This window comes from Mytilus trossulus, chromosome 1, assembly GCF_036588685.1.
Source record: "Mytilus trossulus isolate FHL-02 chromosome 1, PNRI_Mtr1.1.1.hap1, whole genome shotgun sequence".
In the NCBI taxonomy this organism is placed as follows: domain Eukaryota; kingdom Metazoa; phylum Mollusca; class Bivalvia; order Mytilida; family Mytilidae; genus Mytilus; species Mytilus trossulus.
Window position 1 is genome coordinate 52,284,069 of NC_086373.1, and position 23,929 is coordinate 52,307,997.

Here is a 23,929-nt window from a genome sequence, read left to right on the forward strand (position 1 = left end):
AACTGAGTTATTTTGTATGAAAAGGGCGAATGACGGTCAAATATCAGAAAAAAGTACTAAAAAAATAAAAATATTTCGGACATGAGGTGGATATACCCCCACCATTAAAACAGGCTGTTGTTTATTTTCCTTAGTTATCAAATGGAATCAGTACTATACTAAATTCGCGAAGGATACCACGGAACCCTCTGTCTCGCCTGAGATTGCTGTTGACTCTAAAAAGTTCATTTTTTTCTGTAACATACAGTTTTTAAAAAAAAATCTGTAAGAGCTTTATCTGGATCTAAAAGCTTAACTCCTGTACAACGATACAAGGTTTTTAACATAAATGGAGATTTACAAATTTATCAGGACAACAATGTTTGATTAACTGCAAAACAAAACTCTCGGAATTGTACTTCGTGTCTTTTTGTTTTTACGGACTTTTTTTATTACCTTACCAGGTAGATCAAGTTTCTTATTTATCAGGTCGAATGCATATCCAAATGCTTCCCTTACAAATGTAACAAGTGATTACAGATTACGGTCAGAATTTTTCATCAAAGCGAGTTGTTACCATTATAAAACGAACACAAGTTTAATAATTATTGATAATAATTTTTATTGTCATATAAGTAACAGTATACTTGTGACATAAACAAAGGTAATAATACCAATAAAATAACTGGGTTGAACACACACATATCTATATAGATACAAGTAAAACTAACTAAGGGCCACTGACCTCAGCCTTGAAGACTGTTTTATAAAGGAACCTGTTTGATTTCACTTTGTTTATATTAGAAGGATTTAGTAGGACTACTATTTTATGAGTATCAGATAGACTTGGAAACATAGGATTATCTATTGCCATGTCATTAAAAAGTTGTATACGTAAAACATTATTAATTTGACAGTAGAGGAGAAAGTGATTATTATTTTCTATGGTTTTACAAGTTGAACATGTTCTATTGTCTCGAGGTATTTTTAGATATCTGCCCTTCTCAATGAACAAATCATGGTCCATAACTTTATTTTTTGGAAATAAACGTAAAGTTGCAAAATTTGGATATTTTAGATATAATTCTTGGTCTTGTCTGACTTTAATATTTTTGTAAAGTAAAAAAAAAGTTATTTATATTCGTTCAAACTGTTTATTTTATTTTCCTGTAGTTCTGAATAAAAGTTGCTTGTAATATTCTTAATCCAAGTCTTTAGTTTGTTAACTTGTTCCATATTTTGACAGGACATTATTTTTGTTTATCAATATTCATTTCTTGTGTTGAATCTTTTATAAAAGTGGAACAATTATAAATTCCTTGTGAATCAAGGTGTTTAATTAATGTAAAACTTTCTTTTAGTAATGAGTTTATGTTTTTAGTATTCTATATATAAATAATTGCTTGTATTTCTATATATTTTTCTATTGGTTACGTACGCAATATATATATATACACGTCATCAATAGATTAGTATCTATAAACATAGAAAGTGAAAAATTAAGATGAACCCCTTGGACAGCGACAAGAAACATCATCTCGACAGCAAAATTGGATTTGCTATAGAAAATAGCAAAATTTACATACTTGCATGAGTATTACAATCATTTGCCTATGAGTATCCATGTCCTATCGTAACAATTATAAAAGACAACTGCTAATTAACTATATGAAATATAGCAGAAGCGTATATCGTTTTCCAATGACAATGATACATTGTTGTATTGAAAGATCATTATTTGAATAACTCTGTCAAACAGACATGAGAGTAGAATACACATTACTTTCAAAATGATTTGCAAGTAATCTAACTCGAAATAAGGACTTACCTAAGATATTAACACGATTTTCCTTAATCGATATCACAACGCATATTTCATAAAAGTTGTATAATTGCGTTAAGATTACATGAAAATAATATCGCATAACTGTATTTTATTTAATACTACATTTTCTGCTAGGTGAACGTTATTGGAAAACACATATATATCGATGACATAAAGTACATTACGGAAACAAATGCATAAGCCATATTAGTTTGGGTATTAGGTACCGGATTGGTTGGTTCTGTTATTATATGTTGGTCAGTTGTGTCAATTTTAAGAAGAAAGAAGACTCAGGCTGAAAATGAATTCAAAATTGAAATCAAGGCAAAGAAAGAAATAATACAAAGAGATGGAAGGGAAGGTAATTAGCTCAGGTTTATGACAGTGTACTTTAATTAAGGAACATCATCTTTTTTTTTACACGAATAGTTTTCAATCAAAATTTCGTTTGAATGTAAAATGCTACAATATGTTTACAGTTAACATAAAAGAGGAAAAATATTAACAAATAATATTTCGACAGCAAACTTTGTTTTCTATACTTCCATGAAACTTTCATTTAACATGTTCTACTTCTATAAAAGGTTGATTATGTCGATCTTGTATGTTGTAGATTTTTATAATAAAGAAAGATGAAGTTGGAAAACTAAAACCAAATTAGAACCTGCATACATATTATCTTAAGCTAAGACATGATAGATACAAGTATTGATAATCAGTTTTATACAGTAATTGAAATATCTTACCATGTCCAATACCGGGGATAGACCTGTGGTGTTGCATGAATATAATTGAGGTATAATGTAATACAACAAAGTTATCAGTTCTTTCACTCAGACAAAGACAATGTTGACGAACATTTTCTTTGCACAAATAATGTGGATGAATTTCAAACTAATGGTTAGCAGAAAGTGATTTCACGGCAAATGCAAAAATACTCGCACACTTCTCTCAAAACTACATAGAAGTTTTAAAAAATTTTCGTGGATCAAAAAGTTATGTTGATTGATATATGAATTTGTTGCTTTACAAACGTATAAATATAAGCTTTCAGAAAAATATTTGTTTCAGGTGTGCCTGAAAATTGACGAAAAGTAAGGTAAAATATTTAACTATTTCCACAAATCAGGTAAATCATCTAACTGAATTGTTATAAAAATTCCCGACATAATTCATGATAAACTCCATAACAAAAACTTTTCGGTGCAGTCTTCAACCCTTTTGCAATAGTTTTTCCTGCGATAGACAAACACAAAAATAAATATAGATCTTTTTTGAAGATATGATTGTGTATAAACAAACTTTCAAATGATAATAACAGGGAAAACGACACCAAATAACATATAATAGGCACAAGACAATCCTTAACAAGTTTAAATATGTTTGAAGACGAAAATCAAAGTTTATACATGCAGTTCATTTCTCATGTTTCTCGATTGATATTTTTTCATAAGCGAAATTGAACATGAAAAATGTAAGATAACAAGTTTTATTTTTAAATGCATTCAATCTTGTAATTGTCGGGAAGAGCATAATATATTATTCAATTATCATACATAATTCTGTATGAATATATTGAAATATGGTGTACACATTTATGTTATTAACATCATTATGTTATTGTTCTTTTGTATGTCATTATGTTATTGTTCTATTTGGTTACTTGTATTTTCCTCCACTAATTGAGGAGCACTACCCGTAAGGAATAATTTACCGTATGTGAGTTCTTATAAATTCTAAAGAATGTATAGATTAGTTTATATCTATGTCTGTTTCTGAAATCAATTCTAACATAACTTTTGATTTTTTAACCCTGCATACCGCCATTCCCAATGTGAATTTATAAATTTTGTTTAAGTACTTTGAACGACAAAATTTTGTGACGTTAACATTGTCTGGCGTCAAACACGCGAAGCAATAAATTTGGTTATTAAATGTTATAAGATACTGTTTTGTTAAATATCTGATTGTTTGGAGATTGTGACACAGTGATGACTGCTGTACCCATATTTTGACTATTTTACCTGTTATGTCGGTTTTGATCAAGAATCGTTGTAAATATAACGGAATTTGATGCGACTGTTATACAAGTGAGAGGTTTAGCGCTATGAAACCAGGTTCAATCTACCATTTTCTTAATTTGAAAATGTCTGTATATTGAAGTTATTGCCCATTCATTTCATCTCTTTTATTTTTAGATTTTTCATTTGATTAGTGACTTTCATTTCTGAATTTTCCTCGGAGTTCAGTATTTTTGTGATTTTATTTTATATAGCTATTCAATCCAGTATAATCTGAAACATAGAGATCAGATACCTAGAGGTCCAATTCATAATACAGAATTGAAAAAAAAATATATTCATAAGGTCTCCGAACGATGTAATGGTTAAAAAGCTGATTTTAGTTTATTTCTACAGATAGTACTACAGAGTAAACACAAACAAATTGAGCGTTCTCAAAGTCTGTTTATAATTTTTAGCTGTACGACCTCTTTGGAATATTCTAAAACATGCATGTTTAAGAAGTCTTATCAAACTAAATCAATTGCTACAATTTTATCAATATTCTTAAACAAGAAAGTTTCTGGTTATGTTCATACCATCATGGAAATAATAAACATTTCGACATATGAACAAACATTCTAAATTTTTTCATATTGTTCGAGTTTTCATATCTATCAATTTATCTCGGACAATTCGTAAGCAAAGTGTTGTTAGTGTAACGAAAAATCTATATTTTGAAAGTTAAATTCAAATTTTGGAATGAAAAAAATTACGCAGTCACAGGACAAATTTTAGATTGCCGAGTTTTGGTAAAAGGAAGCACAATACGCATACGCATATGATAAATACCAACTCGATCATAGCAATACAATCATAACTAAAGATGCATAAACACACGTATATTGATTTCTATATTTACTATAGTTAGCTACTGATATAATTACCTGTTGTCAGGGTGGAAGATGAAAATGATTATACACAGCCTGATGAGTCAATATATGATGAAGTAAATATCGAAGAGGGAAATAATACTCGCGAATAAATATTTAGAATTTCAATAATTCAATGTAGACGACGTGCAACTCCGCTGCTATATGTCTGTATATAGACTAACATTCCATGTAAACTTTACTATTATATATTTGACATGCACACGTATAAAAATTGCGGTTTTTATCCAACGCAGTCATAGGTTTGAACGTAGTTTTCAATTTAGACTCGTATATATATATATATATACTAAATTAAATATGTTTTACATAAAACGTACAAAAAACAATAAGCACAGGTATTTGAGTATTATTATACCTTGATTTTCTTCATTATTTCTCTGTCAACGCTCATTGTAAGATTCGTACGCCCCTTGGTTACGCAACCTGTCTCGTAATCGTTCGTTTCGAAGTTCAAAAACAGTGTTGTCGCATGATAGTTTGCGTTTTACAATCTTTTTAAAGCATGCCAAAATGTGCACTTTTTGTATTGAGAATCTGATCAAAAGTTGACATGTGTCAAGAATATCAGATGCTCAAAAGGTTGGTACTTTTATGGAAAGAGGAAAAGATATTATTGTGGAAAACTGGATAAAAACAAATATCGCATAAATGAAAAAAATCATAGAACCCAAGACAGTTATAGAGAGTTATTAATGTAGACTTAAAAGAATCGATTAAAAACATAAGTTTCGATAAGCAATACTAAGCACCTAATACTATGAGTACTTAAAGTGTATAAAAACGTCAACAGGAAAACAAAGGCTATTACATGTTGAAGACTCTTGAATGGTTTCTGAAAAAAAGCAATTCGAAATAAAAGTACATAAACGAAATACGATAATTTAGGTTTATAAATATCAATAAAAACAAAACTGCTCTAGTATACAATTTTACTAAGGGGGCCAGCCAAGGACCTCCACCAATTTTTTTCAAATGAGTCATGTATTCCTATTTGTTACAATTCTTGCAAACATGTAATGTACGAGTTCCTAAAATATTTAATTGGTATTATATCATCACCATGATGATATCTAAATAAAAAAAAGTTACTATTTCGAACACAAAATGTAATTCTCTACTCAAAACGAATCACATTTCTTTTCGGCAAAAATGTATCACTAGTAACAGAAACTATGTACAAAAAAATGTATGCCTTGTTTACAACATGACCTTTTTCAATTTTAATATACATGCTTTGAATATTAGATGTAAATACCTTTACCAACCAAAAAAATAGATTTATTGACAGGAAACAATACATATGTTTTGCAAGAACGATGAAGGAATAATATCAGGAACACCGCAAAAATACTCCCGTTTTTCTTACTCTCTTTTTTCTCAGTTTTTATCAAGGGTCGCTTGTTGCAACGATAAAAGATACATTACCGATTTGGTAAAAAATCATATTTAAAAACCAATGAGACACTATACAGTTTAAATATTTGTTTAAAGCGGCAATATATGTTAAATTCGTTTTCACTCAATAGACTTAAATTCTCAATTTTATTTCTAACATACTTTAACGTTTATCCAATAAATAAATACAAAAAAAATAATTTTCTTTCATGGGTGTAATGTTTTCTGAAGACAACACTATGTTTGTAACTCTAATGAAAACATTATCAAGTTTTCAGTGGCGTAGCACAAGACTGAGTGTAGCATTGTTAGCATATGCTAACAAATAATTTTACAAAGCACTTTGTTCACCAATCGTTCAGCTTATTAAGCGCTGCCATCTCCCTTTCTAGACCCCTGGCTTACATATGCTTATGGTTTAAAAACAAATCTATTTTTATGTGCAATTAACATTTTATCACTTTCCTTTTACAACCAAAAAAGAGGGAGGGTAGAGTTTTTTTCTCCAGAAAACCATATACAAACTAAGATATTTTTCAAGTATATTCTCCACATCTTAGCGTACTTAGCAATATTTTTGAAATTTCAATATATCTCACTGAATATATATAAGGTAAAATGAAAAAATAATTCGATACGAGTAAGGTATCTTACATACCCTTTTAACCGACGAATTCCATGGAGACTTCTGACTGCCGTAACAGTGATTCTAAACAATTAACCTATTTTTGTCAACAAAATGGAGGTCCATGTTTCCCCCTTATGAAAGAAATCCACTTCTGGGTAGGTGTTAAAACTTTTCGATTTTGTCCCCCCTGTAAGTGATTTTTTTAGGGTATGCCCTTCATCTTTAAAATAAAACTATAAAACTAAATTCAAATGACAAATGACCCCCCCCCCCCCCCCCAATTACAATTACACACACAAAAAAGAACACCTATACACAAATATAAAATGGAGTTTTGCTTGCTCTCTCTTCATTCCTTAATCCGGTTTTAACTCACGGTTACAATTGATACCACGCGGTGTATTTAAACAATTTAAAATAAACGTGCACGTACAGGGTAAACAAAAGAAAAACATTACCATGAATTACATGTGAGTAAAAACTGAGTACTTTTCGGTATACATAAGAGATTGGGAAGTAGTATATATAACTACCCAATGTTATCTCTTGATTTGACAAATTGTTGAGTATACGTGATTTGAAGAAAATAACGATGATCTTTGATATTTACTTATCATTTAGCATTAAATAAACGAAAAATAGTATTTTATTACTGGTATATATATATTAATCAATCAAATTGTATTTATTTTCTACCAAAAACGCAAAATTTCGACTGATTTTTAACTATTTTTGAAAATTTAAGGTAGCTCTATAGGTACCTTAGACTTCAGTGTTATCTTAACTGTTTCCTTAGTATAAGGAATTTTATGCATACCACTTAGATAAAAAGGGCGGAGTTTCCTTAACTTAAGTGTTTACTAAGGAAAATCTTAACTTAAGTAGCTTTATGCATACGGGCCCTGGTGTACTCCTGGTTTCTATGTTAATTCGCATCATGGATGTTTTGGTTTTTGTTCATGTCAGTAATTTCTGTTTGTTTTCGCTCCTTCTTTTCTCGTCCGTGTCTGTGTTCCTTGTGGTACCTTGCCCTTGTACGTGTTTTTTTCTAATACTTTGGAATGTTTTTGCCTTGCCTTTCCCTTATATTTATTGTAATACTTTTCTTTTAAATTTTTCTTTTTTCGTTTACTTTTTACTGGAAATGGGGAATGTGTCAAAGAGACAACAACCCGACCAATATGGTACTTAAAAAAACAAAAAAGACATACACTTCAGTATTTTTTGCTTATTACAGCCACAATCGATATTGTTCTGCTATACGAAATTCAAATTCTAGTTTATTCGATGAGTTTATGTGTATGCAATTATAATCTTTCAAGCGCTACATTTTCAATATTAGACTAATTTTTTTTTTGGAAGGTCATTTATAAATTTTAAGAATACATATCAGTCTGTTAACGTCAATTGCCATATATGTTTTTAACTAAGTTAAACACAAGGACCCAATATTCACAATATAATTTCAAAAAATTATAAGTGTGTACATAAACAAATTAATTGCTCGCCAAATAATGTGCAGAACAGTATCGTTGTAATATTTTGTGAAATTTTAAACATCACATTTCATGTTGGTTATAACATTAGCTTTAGACACAATTTGTACTGCTGTTCCTCTTTTACGACACTTTTACCTATTATGTCTATTTGTCTTGTTCACGCATCTATGTAAAAAAAAATGAATTTGAAGCGACTATCATACAAGTGAAAGGTTAAGATAGCTATAAAACGAGGTTCAATACACCATTTTCTATATACAATGATATAAGATAATGTCTGTAACAAGTCAGAAATATGACAATTGTTATCCGTTCGTTTGATGTGTCAGAACTTTTGATTTTGCCATTGTATTAGGGACTTTTTTTTTAATTTTCCTAGGAGTTAAGTATTTTGCGATTTTAATTTTTATCATACACCTGTGGTAATGCTTAAATTTGAAGGTTTATTTTTATTTACAGTTGCAATCACTATCTATTAGAGGGTATTCATGGTGTAAGGTTGACAACAAGACAAGTTATACCCTGTTGAAAAATGAACGATGCTCAGCCTTTTATAATGGTGTATAAAAAACAAACGGACAAGCTTAGATAGAAAATGACACAGTTCGGTCTCAAATTAGAAGATAACATACATTTAGAAACGGAGTATATTACTTAAAAAGACAGGTTCCAGAAGAAAAGTAAACAAATTAAGCGTCGTTATTAGAGTGAAAATGGACAATCGATATAAAATCTCTAACACTATATGTGTTGTGGTGCTATATCTAATGCGTTCTCATGTTTCAAATTTACAGTGAAAAAAACCTGTTATTTTATTGCCTGACCCAAACTTTTAATAATGATAGAAAATGCAGATATATACTTTTATTTAGTATCAAATGTCTATTACAACATTGGTTATTTTTACAAATTGAGTTTGGTTCGTTCAAATAACGCATAATTGTTCGACACAGATGTATAGAAATCTGCATACTAGATACAATAGTTTCTACCCATTTTTCAATGTTACAATATTTTTGCGCTTTTTTTTACCTGCGATATAATCCTAAATAAGTTAATTTTTTTTTTTTGCTCTTCCTTACCAAAGTCACCCAAGTGAGAGGTTTAGCTGGCTATAAAACTAGGTTCAAGTCACCATGTTTTACATAAATATATGCCTCTTCCATATCAAGAATATGACAGTTTTTAATCATTCGTTTCATGTGTGTGTTTTTGATTTGGCCATTTGATTAGGGACTTTCCGTTTGGAATTTTTCTTTGAGATCAGTAATTTTTGGGATTTTACTTTTTTCCAATACCAAAGTTCTACATTTACCCTGTTTCACGTGTTTGTACTAAAAATCTCGACATGATGTTGTCATGTTTATCAAAATCATTTGTACGATTATTGTCCTGAATACAAATATTTCATATTTTTCGTAAACTTTTAATTGATACATTAGATTTAATTTCTTTGTTGATTGAAAGGGATATACAGCATATCATATATTGTATATATCTAGTCAATTGTATATGTCTTCAAATCAAGATGGTTTCACAAAAAAACTGGATGTATATTTTCATCTTTTATCAGGGAAGTGCACAGTTGATAGCCTAATATGAAAGAAATAAATGCTCTCTCTTTTCTCCTTACGAAAAGTTACGTCAATTTAGTGCGATTTTTGTTCGTTTATAAGATGTTAAGAAACCTCACTTTGGAGTTATTGCCTTGTATTTTTCACGAAGACTAGTCAATTAATAGAACTGTAATCATCAGCAGGATCATTCTACAAATTAAATGACAATAGACACAACCTTTAGTTCATTCCTAACGGGAGTTACATTACAATTTTATACATTTTTTCTTTGCTAATTCGAAATCGATTACATGAAGGAAAATAAGTAAATCACGAAAAGTATTAGGACGACCAGGTATTCAAAACGTCATATGACAAGAATTAGTTATAAAAACCTTATAGAACTTATTGCTATTCATGGTTAAATTTTGCCCATTTTATATAAAGTAAATCGATAGAAACAATTTACAGCAAAAATAACCAGTAAAATATGGAAAACCATTTAGACAACAATACCATCGTCAACAAACGACTTATATTATCATCCAATCTCTTTTGTCACTTATTCTATTGTCTGACTATGATATTTGAGCTATAATTGATAAAGAGTAAGTTTAAACAGAAAAGATAACATGTCGCGATAATCCTATATATTTTCTGAATCAAAATCAATTTTGTTAAGTTTTCAATAACCATGCAAAAAAGTGTATGTTCTACATTAAGACCTTCTACTGTCAAAATTACCGATCTGACTTTTACACTCACACCTGCCAAAATAACAGCATTTAACGCGATCATTTTGTTTATGACTTATATAAATATATATATAATACTTGTGTTTTGACTTCTATTCAAACTGTGTATAGAACCCGTTTTTATTATTTCTATATATATAATCCATTGTATGTCTATTGATTGGTATACATGTCTTAGACGTGTGATATATCTTTAAATGTTAATTGGTTTAAACGATGTTTAAGTTGATGAAATGGCGCTGATATCGTTACTTTTGAGTTTTGCCTTTCAAAATGTGTTTGTCATTGTGTATCGATATTAAGAGTCAAATCCTTTCCTACTGTTTGTTTTATGTTTTTTTAATATCACTGTAACTTTTGGTTTTCGGATATTTGAAAATAAAACGTTTCCCTCTTTACAATTTAGTTGTTACAGAGCATTAAAAAGCTATCCTTTACCCTTGTATTGAAGGAAGTGATCACATGAAATCAGAAATAAAGTCCTGACAAAATATTTGTAATAGAATAAGGGCCGCATTTCAACATCTTACTCTTAGAAACATCAATTCATGACGAATGGTATAATTATAAAGGAATGGTAAATTTTATTTTCTAATATGTTAAACATGCTCAAAAACTGACTGTCATTCAGAGATGCTAGTAATTTATGGATTAATTGAGGGAATTGGAATTACTCCAAAACGAGCGAAAATTATGGCGTCAAAATATATGCAGCAGTTGCTATATGAATCCTCAATCATATAGTCTCTAACGGGAGAGGAAAACCATCCTCACTGTTAATTGATTTAGGTGAATGCATTTTACAGTATTCAAAATAAGATACCTTGGCAATAAAACGAACATTCTTTGTCTGTAGAACATGTTGATTTCCCCCCCTAAATATTGTATTTTGGTACTGATGATCTTCAACAATTCGAATTTGTGACATTACAAAGTAAACACTCGTTTTGAATAAAAGACTTTTGTGGAACTGTTTGTTTAAGAAACCTTCACTGATCAAGAGCCTGTTGAAAGGGTTGTTCTGTGAAGTTAAAGTACTTTATTCTCTAAGAAATATCAGTGTGCTATGATGTGTTCAAAATTAAAAGATGTATGCAGTTTTTAGATATTATGTATGACCAAGGTAATATTTTTTCTGTTGAGTCGGATTTACCAGGTTTAACTTGATCAACACGACACGATCTGCTTACTCTTCTGGAGAATCTTAGATCACCATTGAGGGTCGTATTGCTGAGTTGTCTATATTGTGTCTTGTGTACTACTGTTTGTCTGTTTGTCGTTTTCTTTTTCTTTGCCATTGTGTTTTCAGCTATTTTCGATCTGTGAGTTTGACTGTCCCTCTGGTATCTTTACCTCTTTTGTTATACTCTAGTTCAGTGATTAATTGTCTTCATTTTTTTGGCTCAACGTAAAGAAGACAGTAACGTAAATCAATGCAAAAAAAATATAAATACAAACATATATTCATATATTCATGAAAATCGCGAAATTTTACACTCGCTAAAATACCCATTGTATGGTATTTGCTTTAAATACAATCAAAATGTACTTGTTCACTGGTAAGAAACGTAATTAAGTCAGACGAAACACCCAACACATTCCTTGGTTCCCTTATAACATTTGGTGAAGTATTCCCATCCTGGTACAATGACAGTTGGGAAATCTGTAATAGGGTCCATTCCAAACGACAGAAGTTCACAACTATAAAATAAAATATTTAGGAAGAATATATTTAGCTTTTTAACATAATTGAGACATTATGACAGTATGAATGTTTTTTTTTCATCAATAAAAACAACGTATCAGATAATATGTTTGTAAAATTAAAGAAATTCCTACCAGTACTCTTTATGATTGTATTTCCCAAAGGTCAATGTAATGTATCATATTGTTTTAAATAAATGCTTCTCAATTGTTTTTCTTTCAATTAAACCCGACATCTATAATAAAAAAAAAAATAACAAAGATATGGTGTATCCGTCCATGACACATTTAACTATATGAGCTATAGTTCCTTCAACAATTATTTTAAAAGTAACTTAGCAGGGTATTGTACATAAACCAATACTCGTTTAAGCACTTTATACCGTTAAAAGGAATTGTACCTCTTATTCTAATCATGGTAATTTAACACTGCACAAGTGTTTAGTTGCGAACACAACATAGCACAGCCTAATTTCGTCGATGAGACAACACACAGACTCAAAAGAACAGCTATTTTATCAGGATCTTGAAATTGTTGAAATACCCAGTGAAGTTATCATTAACTTAAATATGTAATAGCCAATTAGTTCAGCAACTGTTAACACATCATTGTAGCTACGCAGTGTGGTAATTATTCAAATGCTGTGCATCCTTTTTAAGAGAATAACCCATAGTACGGATTGAGGAAAGAATGCTATCAAATACGACATGTATTATAAGGACATAACAGTGAATTTTGAACAAATAATTAGGACTAGTTCTTGAACTTGATCGACACAATATTTTAACCAGCTAGGTCGCAAGTTTGCTATTGACAGGCAAATATTTTTTTTTTCTTGAGACATTACTCAGAATCCGAACTGATCAAACTAACATCCTTAGGAATTAGGAATTCAGGTTTTCCTTACAAGTTTGGTGCAATGACATGTAACTGTTAACTGCAGACTAAATGGTGCTAATTTACGTGCCAGTAGACTAATACAGAAATTAATGCTGACTCGTAGGCATCGTAAAGCTCAAAATCATTGGTCACATGGTCACCGCAATTGGATTGTTAGACAGTCCATTGGTCAAACGAGAGCAGATTACTCCTACGTTGTATTGATAAGTGCATGCGCGTATGGCGTCCTCGGAATACAGCATTCAGGGAACAGCACATTATTGGAACGACAGCGTTTGGTAAAGAGGTTTGACATATGGGGAATGCTTTTTCATTCGACTGCAAAAGGGACATTTATGTTCTGGATGGGACTATGACGGGTAAAAAATACCGCGATAACATTAAGCAGGATATCGTTGTGATACATTTCGACAATCACAATATTGCAACTAGACCAATATTCATTGACGATAATGCTAGGCCGCACAGAGCACGCATAGTTTCAGATTATTTCCGTCAGAAGAAAATTGATACTATTCCTTTGCCAAACATGTCATCGGATATGAATCCCATGAGCATTTGTGTGATGATATTTGTCGAAAAATCAACAACAGGGTTCCCGATAGTAAGAACTAACAGGAATAACCAGCAGCCTTAATTGAAGAATGGCAAACAATTCCTGTAAGAACAGTACGATGCTTAGTTCAAAGCATGAGACGACGTGTGGATGAAGTTTTCCGGAATTGTTGAGGTTACACTCGCTACTGACCCAAATTGCACTTTAATGTATTCAGATATTGTCACTCTCGAGTTTTAAAAAGAATTTTGTGTACACTGCAGAGCAAATTTTTCAAAAACTTCAGTATAAATATTATGCCTGCGACACAATGTTGTAACAGCCGGACATTAAAAGAGTGAATTATTGTTACAAATAATAAACAAATTGAAATTGATTGAAGTACGAAATATTCACTAAGATATTCTTTTTTTAGAATAGACCAATGAAAAAAAATCTTGTTAGCATAAGTCAAGCATATTGTTTACAAAGGGTTATTTGAATTAAGAAAAGCTACTCTAAGCTTGAGGTTAACACATTTATCGGACTGTCTGCATCACTCCACTCAAATTTTCATTAAATTACATATTAGGAGGACTTGGATACGTCAAGTGCGTTGACCCAGTATTGATAACATCGAAGCGAATTATACTCCGACGTCATCACATTTTAGGCGAATTTTGAATGTTTAATTAGTCATTGATTGTTGTAACTGAATTGTCCACGTCCTCTTATAGTATGCTTGTAAAAGAAGGAAATACTCTTTAACGCGTTTAACAAAAAACACACAAATGCAATGCGATAAATCGACATCAGGATTTTTGTTGATGAATCATCTTCTCTTTGTGGATTTACATTTTGTATCAGCAAGATGGAACATAAATGTTAAAAGTGTCATATAAAACTCAGAAAAAATCAGAGACTTATAATTTATTATGCAAGACACGCCTTTTGCCTACATACTACTCATAAGCGAACCTCGAATGAAATGGTTTTGAATTCAAATATAATAACGAAGTTGAAATGATTTGAACTCTAAAACTTCAGAAGATTTTTTTTCAAATGTGTTCATTCTGACTTTTATCTTAGATTCAAATGATATTTAGGAGGATCATTTTGGTATTCATAGCACGAACTCTTGAAATGACTGCAATTGCGGATATTCATCTGATTTAAATTGCTTGAAAAGAAAATACTCGTTTTAATTTTTCTAAAGTTCTTATTACATGTAGTATGTGGTACTGGGCTATAACGCGACGTTGCAGAATTAAATAAAAACAATCTACAAACACAGAATATATGTATATATCTAAATATTGACACAGCATTACTGATGAAATATACATTGTATTTAAATTGATACAGTTAAGGAAATATAAACGTATCGACAAATATTTCGGCTCGGCATATTTTGTGTTCATCTGTTTACAATTACAATGATCACAGTTTGTAAGTTATTGGTGTTATTTTGCAAACATTTGATTGATATGTTTTAACTGCTCCGTCATCTTTAATGGTGTAGAACAAAAAAAAATATCAGCACTGAATGAGTATGTGTGAATTTATGCAACTCAAACTGGCAAAGTATAATAGTCTGTGCAAACATTTGTTCAGCCAAAAATACCAGTAATGAATACATCTACAAAATTGCTTAGTATAGAGTCTTTAAGATTTCACTGCCAAATTGAGATTGAACTGAAACGTTCAGTTTTTTTTACGAACAAGTCTTAAAATACTGAACAATATACAAATAAGACATGTTCAGGCAAATGTCAATTTTCAAATATGTTCACTGTGTAACGTATATTAGTTCTGAACTAGTCGCTTGCAGTTAGAAAAGTTCTCTTTGTTCCATTTTCAGACTGTACAGTCATAATTTTTTTGTTTATATTAATCTACAAATCTGGCTTTACTGCAAGATAATTATCTTAAAATACTATATTTGCCAAAATAACACATTTTAAAAATATCTCTCAACAAGACATAACGTTTAAAATTTAAGTTTTTTGGACAAAAAGGTTATTCAGACTAACATTCATTTACCATGTTTACTTATGTTAAAGAACATATTTGTATATATATACATGTTTTGTGATATTTTGTGATCTTTTGTGATTTGAAATAAACGGTTTCTTTGTAAGTTAATGTTTTATGAGGCATTCTTACCGGGTATAAACATCTTCCAGTGTCCAACTGTATCAGCTTATGTGGTAACTCCGAAACATTTTATTATAAACGGATCTGGATCAATCAATCAATGACAACATTTCCAGAACCAAGCATTATGTTTCCTGCCTCCCAAGTAATCCAGGACGGTCTATAATCATTGCAGCTGACAATGTTTGGAGTTTTAAATATTTGGGTAACAAATGATCTTGGCAGCAATGATGCGTCATCCCTACGTCTGATCAGTAAACCGAAATTTTGATGTGAACCGATTGTTATTTCATAATGTCGGTTTGCTGAATCCAGTGTGTCAGAACTTGAAAGGTACAACACCACTTGATTGCATGCTTTGATCTCAAAAATAAAGGATCTTGATAAAACACTGTTCATATCGTAAGGCCAAAGGTCAACTATGTAGTCTAGGATGTTTGCTTCAGATGAACTGCTTTCGACGCTTGCATTTTCTGTAACGATTTCGTATCTAACAGATAATGCTGAAAAAAAGAATGCATATTGTTTTTGGGGGGAAATTTAATTTTGTTTAAAATGCAAAATTATTTTTATCAAATAAACCAGTTAGCAACTCGTTCACGTGTCTGATGTCAAAACATACTTGTATGTTTGATATACATTTCTTCAAATTTAGGCAGATAAAAAATGTGAAAATGAACATGAATCAGATTTAAAAAAAAACCTCAGCGTTTATTTCTGTAACTTGAAAAGTGATGTATTCAAATGATTTTTTTTAGAAAAGATATCTTGAAAAGAATATCTTTTTTAGCTTTATTTAAGCTCCATGATTTCCACTTCCTCCATTAATAAAGGCTTGTGTAGCTAAGCTGGCTTAAATAGGCGTTGGGTACCAACAATCATCAAGCAATCCATTCAAGATACTTTTCTGTGTTCATGTCTCGACTTTCAACATTATAGTTTGCTGCGCTATAGTCGCTATATTTTTTTTTTTGGTATAAATCATGTATTAAAGTATTTAATAGATTACTTTAAAAAAAATGAATTTTAATTTTGTAAAAAAAGAGAGAAAAGATACTAAAGGGACATTCATTCTCATAAGTCGTTAGCAATCTGACAATGCCATGTAAAGTCACAAGTATTGGACCATTTCCTCAACGATATCAGGTTTCTAACTTTAATCGTCAGTCGAGCATTTCGCCAATTCAATAAAGACCTATCCAAGTACACCGTTTATGGTGCTCGCGGCATTAGTGACTCTAGAGGTACGATTTTTGTAGTATGGTGCCCTAGGATTAGTAAAGAAGGGGAACGAGGTTAAATCATCGCGTATTTTATAATGTTGGTTATGTTAATACTATCAAACAGAATAAAGTTTGTTATTTCATTACATTTCAAAAGAAAATAATGATAATAACTCTTTTTTCTGCAATTCATTAAATCTGCAAGATGCACGTATTGGAACTGTGATGACAGAATCATACCAGCACATTTACACTGACTCAGTGTTTATCGCCTTACTAAGACAATTTCCGTTTAATTGATATAAAAATCAAAAACCAATATAATCGTTTTAATATTTGTTTGACTTGAAATTGTTTTACATATACCGAGTACATATCGATATTGGTATTAAAATAGACAGAAAGATTAACTGTTATGCTCATTCTACTAATACGATGTAGCCTAGTACAGTGTTGACTAGTGGTGTATGGTGCGATAAAGTAGAGCGGTGAAGGGATAATTTTAGAAAGTTAAATTACCTTAATACATCATGGCATTCTAAAAGCTCATTGGGAAGCTTAAATCGTGTAGTTTATGACTTATGTGTTGTTGATATAAAAACTGGTGGCGCCATGCCTTAAATAAAAGTAAAAGGTCATCACCAAAAGAATTCCCATTTCCATCTAGTGTAACAAAGCACTGATTTTTTTTTCAGAAATGATAATGGATTCATTAAATAAAAATAGTAGAATACACTACGAACGACTAATGTCCGATTTAGGTGTGATTCTTATGTGCATATTACGTCAGAATAAAGTATCAATTACATTTTTCAAAGGTAACACCTTTCATGGAAATTTCAAACCCTAATTAACTTTATTACATTGGTTGCAATCAATTAAATTGATTTCCCAGTTATATAAAAACCGATAATTTCATATATGAAATAAACGTTGTGATGTCACTCTCTGGCGTCATACAACAAAAGGCGTTGTCAAGACGTCGATAACGGCGGATCAAAACAAATTGTAAATGCGTAGAAAAAAGATATAGTTCCTGACATGTTTAACATTAATTTCTTAAAACAAGCCATTTTTTTAATGGCCAGCAGTTGTTTCGTAAAAAGTATATAATAATGATGTTTTGTGTTAATTTTCATGCTTGTATCATCATTTACACAATTCCCTCGATTTTGTCTCCTAATATCTTCCACTATTTTTGTTTCTGATGATGTTGTTGCGCGTAGTGGGAAAAACACTAATACGCTACGCACTTCAGAAATAAAAATTTACGATTTTGTGTTACTCCACACAAAGGGATTAAAGTGACTGCTTTGTCAAATTTTAATTGACATACGAACCAAGTACTACACTCTGGAAGGCTAGATAATGGAATGCTACTTATTATAACTGGGCCGAGGGCACAGTGATCGTCTTCTGTTTTTCGTTGTCTTTTGTCGTTGTGAACAGTGTATAACTTTCAAATATAAGTCATACTTTTATCCAATCTATTTCATGATATTTTATGCATGGATAATAAGAAAGAGGATGAAATGACATGTTCAAACAATTGCGTGCGTGTAAAGAAGTAGGTTGGTTGAGTTCAAAAGAAAACAAACTTAGTATGTCTAAAGCTATCAAACTGATTTTTAGACCCCCTTTAACATATAACTGTCCATATTGAGTTTGAGCTGATAGAGTTTTTTTTTATAATTCTGATAGTTTATGTTCCAATAGTAGTACAGTACACATTAAAATGGTAGATAGAGGAGGTGAAATCGATTTAATTTGAATATATAATACAGAAATTCACTACGAAATAAATGTGTTTTCGGGCTAATTGTTGGTTGCTTTATCGTGTTTTACTTATTGCAGTGAGCAGCATTTGACACAAGGTATTGAAACCAGCAGGATAACTCGACTTTTTTGACAAAGCCATATGTTTTGTTCAGGTATACATATTTACGTGTTAATGCCTACTAGTTTTCGTGGTTTTCAGTCTTAAAACTATAAAGTAACTAAATAATATATCAAAACTATTTATGGTAACACAATTGATATACAATTTACCATGGAGAAATGCTGTAAATTCAATGTATCTTCTTCATGTATCCATTCCTGTATTGACGTTGGTTCTTTCACATAATGAGTAGATGTATACAAATAGAATAAAAACAATGTATAGATTTGAACAAATTATGAGTATAACAATATTTCACTTGTTTTAAGGGGGGTCTCTTTACTTCTTACTTCGAATAGAAATTTTTTTTAAAAGGGAATTCGAAATTATACTTGGCAAATTTTCAACATTATGCACTATTGTATTTGAATTAGAGTAGTGATATAAGAGCGGTACTTTTGTAAATAATTAACAACAAAATTATGATTATACTGAACGCATATCGATTATGCTTTTGTATTCCATATGTAGCACATAAACTCTGGAATTTTATTTTACTATCTTAATGAGAAATACACGTCTTTAATTTTATTTTATAAATTTAAGCTTGCTATATTTTTCAATTAATACCATCATTAAGTTGTAATATTGGTATATTAGATTTATTCAATATATACATGAAAGTTTAAAGCAGCATACATAAATAGACATACTATACTGCATTATTATATAAGTTGGTGTCTCTTTATTGTGTAGAATGAATGTAAATGTTGTTCTTAGTGAGGAAATTTCCTATCATTTGCATCTATTTACATTTCAAAACAAAAACAACTTATATAAAGATAACTGCCCTGATGCATAAAACCTAAAAATCCAAAACAAAAGGAAATCGATTCAAGTTTTGAATATGTTTTATACTTTTAAAGGCATAGTTTTGAACATATCCTGGACACGATGAAATATTATTTGATTTAAAAAGTAGGACCAAATATTTATTAAAATATTAAAGAATAGAACAATTCATCGCTACACTATTATATGATTTGCATTCATACTCAAAAGCAGGAAACATACAATTCCTTCCTTTTCTGTGTACTATTCTGTCAACGAATGTTTGAATTGATTCCCAAATCTTAATAAAAACCCTAACATCCCTTTCTCTTACCCATGAATGAAATGCTGAAAAATGAATTCATGCTTGAATTATAACATTTAATTTACATAGAAAGTGAAACTACTTCTGTTAAAGCCAATCAAGAGATCAATTGAGCTTTGAGCATTTTACAACATTATAATTTTGCAAGAATACTAATTCTAAACTTTGATCAAACTTGCGCTTAGTCATGAAGAAAATAGTTATTTTTCTCTTGTATATGCTAATTGAACTTAAACATGTTGCATTCAAAGAAGTTGACATGTTCATTATATGCTCATAATATATAAATAGATATATGATACAACAGCAAATAGAAAAACAATTCAAATCGTTATGGTTAAAATAAATATAAAAAGCTAAAGCAAGCAACAAAACAAACATGACATATATCAACAGGTACTATGAGTACAATAGTAAAACAGTTCTATAAAATACTAATTTACTAAATTATACCAACTTCGCAGATGCATTAAATATAATCTGATATAAAATCCTACAACAAAAATTGCAATTGTTTGGTGACTGTGAAAGCCGTTTATTTCATAAAATGAAGAAAGGATGTACTTAAGGGATAAGTGTTACATCTTACATGTCTATGATGATCAAATGTTTCACTTGCGTAATTAATTTTCTGTTAAAGTACGTAACATCCTCCTACGAAATGACGTTTATTAAAGATAATTCAAGTACATTATTAAAATATTATTATAGATAGTGCTATAATAATTGTATTTACATACCTGTCGATTTAAACACATATATACTATCAATCGTGCTGGTTGCGGTATATAGAACAAACGGTGTGGATAGTTGTGCTTTATTCCTCATAATTAACTGATTGTCATCTGCATAGTAAATGTTACTACACAATACTTGTAAACCGTTATGGCTTTTACCAGAATTTGTTGAAATGAGTGTTTTAACTTCAGAACCGTCCACATTACTTGATTTTATTTCACCAACGTAGTTTATCCAAAACAGTCTTTTTTCAGTCAGGTCTGGAATATAATAAAAAAAAATGCTAACAAAGCCATAATTCATTCTACGATCAACAATAGATGAAGGCAATGCAACTTAAAAATGTACAGCTAGATTGAATCAAGATGCATTTTGCACATATTTTGATTTTTGTTGTTTTTTATTTATTATTTATTTTATCTTTTTATTTACTTATTTTTTTATTTAAAGGAAAACTCTAGGTTTGACTGAAGCTGAGTTTATATGATAAAAAGTGAATTATCAAACGTAAATAACCCAACGATTTTAAACTAACTCTTCTTATAATGAAATATTGTTTATTTTTTTATTTTTTTATTATTATTTTTTTTTTTTTTAAACATATAAACGTTTTATTTCTAAATATTTCCTGTGTACAATTACCTTAGTCGTCCAGGATCAGGCTAAGGGTCCCAGTTTACAAAAAGAAACCATTTATCCAGGGGAAATAGAAGGCAATAAAAAAAGTTATCCACTTTTAACCTTGGAATACATTTAGTGTAAAAAATATAATATCCATATAATGTTAGAAGCATCTAACAGTTCTACACTTTAATTTCAAAATAGTAAGTAAATAATTATAAGATACCCACATAAAAGATGTGCATTTACTACAATAAACATGATAGGCTAATACTTTTTTTGATCATTTTTTTTTATGCAATCATTATTCTAATACTATAAACCATAAAAAATGTACTTTGACTCAAGCTGTAAAAAAATGTCTAAATTTCCATTATGACAGACTCCAATTTTGTCTTATCAATGATATCAACGCCTTTCAAAAGAAGAACAAATTTTAGATTATATTTCAAGTTTTGTTTCCAGATTTTATAAATATCATGTGGTGTTTTAGGAGTTTTATTAAATTTTATTGAATTCCTAATTTTCCATAGTGTCCATTTAAAATATATGATTATTATGTTTAAAAAATTATCATATTTTAGTTGTCCCGTATTTTTACCCAATAGAACCTCCTTTTCACCAAAAGGATTATTTATTCCTATGTTTGACTTAATAAGTATTTTTTGGAGGTTTTTTAAAATTAACTGTGATGTACTACAACTGAAAAATAAGTGTTGCAGGGTTTCTGTATTATTGTCATTTTGACAAATATGGCATTTTCCATTTGATATCTTCATTTAAAACACGATGAAATTCTAACAGAAATAAGTAAACAAATTCATATAAACAATGTTGGATCTATACAAATTACAGAAAAAGAATGTAGTGTGGCTCTAAGAGACGTAGAGTCAAAAGATACGTTGGTAGTAAATGGTATAGCATTAAGGAACAGGTCAGTTAACTTTTTTGATGTAGAAAAGTCAATAACTCATGTTACCATAAAAGATGCTCCGTACGAGCTTGACGATCGTATAATATTGTTGCACAAATGATTCGATTTGGTCAAATTGTTCCCGGCTCTGTTAAAAGAGGTTATATAAAAGGGACCGAAATAGAAAATGGGGCACGGTATATCGATATATTGAACTGTGAGTCTGTTCTTCCTCTTAGAACTAGCCTAGGCCGCTTTGAAGTTCGCCTATTTGCTGACAATAACCGTACACCATGCTTTCATTGTAAGTTGATCGGTGATTCCTCATATCAATGTAAAGATCGTCCAAAAATTATGAATGAGCGAAGGTGCTATAACTGTGCTGCTATTGGTCAGTTAGCTAATGCTTGTCCAAATGAACCGTATTGCTCATACTGCAATATAAATGGGCATCCTAGACGGGACTGTGAAAGTTTTAAGCAAGACCAAGAAAACCAAGGTTATAGTAAGCATGGTCCGGAAAATATTGAGGGTATACAAGACACTAAATTAGATGCACACTCAGATACACATTAAGTTTGTGATAACGACACCTTTTCCGAAAGTGGGAAAAATGACACTACAGATACTCTAAATATCTTTATTGGCGCGTCCAATTGTACAAGACTCGGTGAAACTAATGAAAATTTATTGAATGCTTCGAAATCAGATGCAAATTTTGAAAATTTCACACAAATTTTAGACATCGCTGTTCAGAAAACTGATAGTTTCAAAGTTGACAAGGTTGCTATTTGTCTCGGTACAAATGATGTAAGTAAACATATGGATGACAGTGACCAAATAAATTTACTTGTGACAAAAGCAGTGGCTCAAGTGAAATCTGCCTATCCAGAGTCCCGTGTTGGTCTTTGTAGCATCATACCACGTAAAGGTAACAGTGCGCAAATAAACAGATTAAACCAATCGGCAACAAGCGTTAACAAGTTATCAGAAAATTGTGCGCTCGCGAAGACAATGAAGATTATATTGATTTAGAAAAAACATTCTTTAACAATGGAACAATCATCAGATCTTTGTTTGACAAAGCCGACAACAGCGGTGTGCATATAAGCACTGAAGGTGCACAAAGTATAAACAGAAAACTTGACGATTTCTTTCATTCTCCGAAACCGTGCGTACAGGAAATACACACACCAATGGACCCAAAACGAAAGAGAAGTGACGGAACAACCACACCTACCTCCGCGGATAGAATGAGCAAACGTTCCAATACTGAACCGAAAAAAGCTTAACTCAAAATATGTCAAATCAAACTGTATATGTTAATAAGAAATCAAAAACCTAAAATTGAAAAAAAAATGCATGCCTGAGTTTTTTTAAATTTGTAAATATATCCACTACTTTCAAACATCATATTTGTATATTGTTTCTATTGATTGTAGACTGTAGTTTTTATTTCATCTATTATATGTATAAAAATAACTGTTTCAGGAAAGGTGAGCAGTATAA

The 23,929-nt window shown here is 30.6% G+C and overlaps 1 protein-coding gene across 2 annotated transcripts in view; it reads right to left on the bottom strand.

The window, feature by feature from the left end:
* Positions 1-12,097: 12,097 nt before the first annotated feature.
* The window catches only part of LOC134708541 (low-density lipoprotein receptor-related protein 8-like), a 34,609-nt gene continuing 22,777 nt past the window's right edge, over positions 12,098-23,929 (bottom strand). Inside the window, exons 5-8 of one of the 2 annotated variants that reach the window (XM_063569174.1) lie at positions 19,163-21,146; positions 17,633-17,729; positions 15,900-16,393; positions 12,098-12,294 (exon numbers count right to left, since the gene is read on the bottom strand). In XM_063569174.1, the coding sequence (XP_063425244.1) occupies positions 20,881-21,146 (266 nt within the window). In that variant the 3' untranslated portion in view covers positions 12,098-12,294; positions 15,900-16,393; positions 17,633-17,729; positions 19,163-20,880. The remainder of the gene's footprint in view (positions 12,295-15,899; positions 16,394-17,632; positions 17,730-19,162; positions 21,147-23,929) is intronic. The other variant, XM_063569183.1, reaches the window with a different exon arrangement.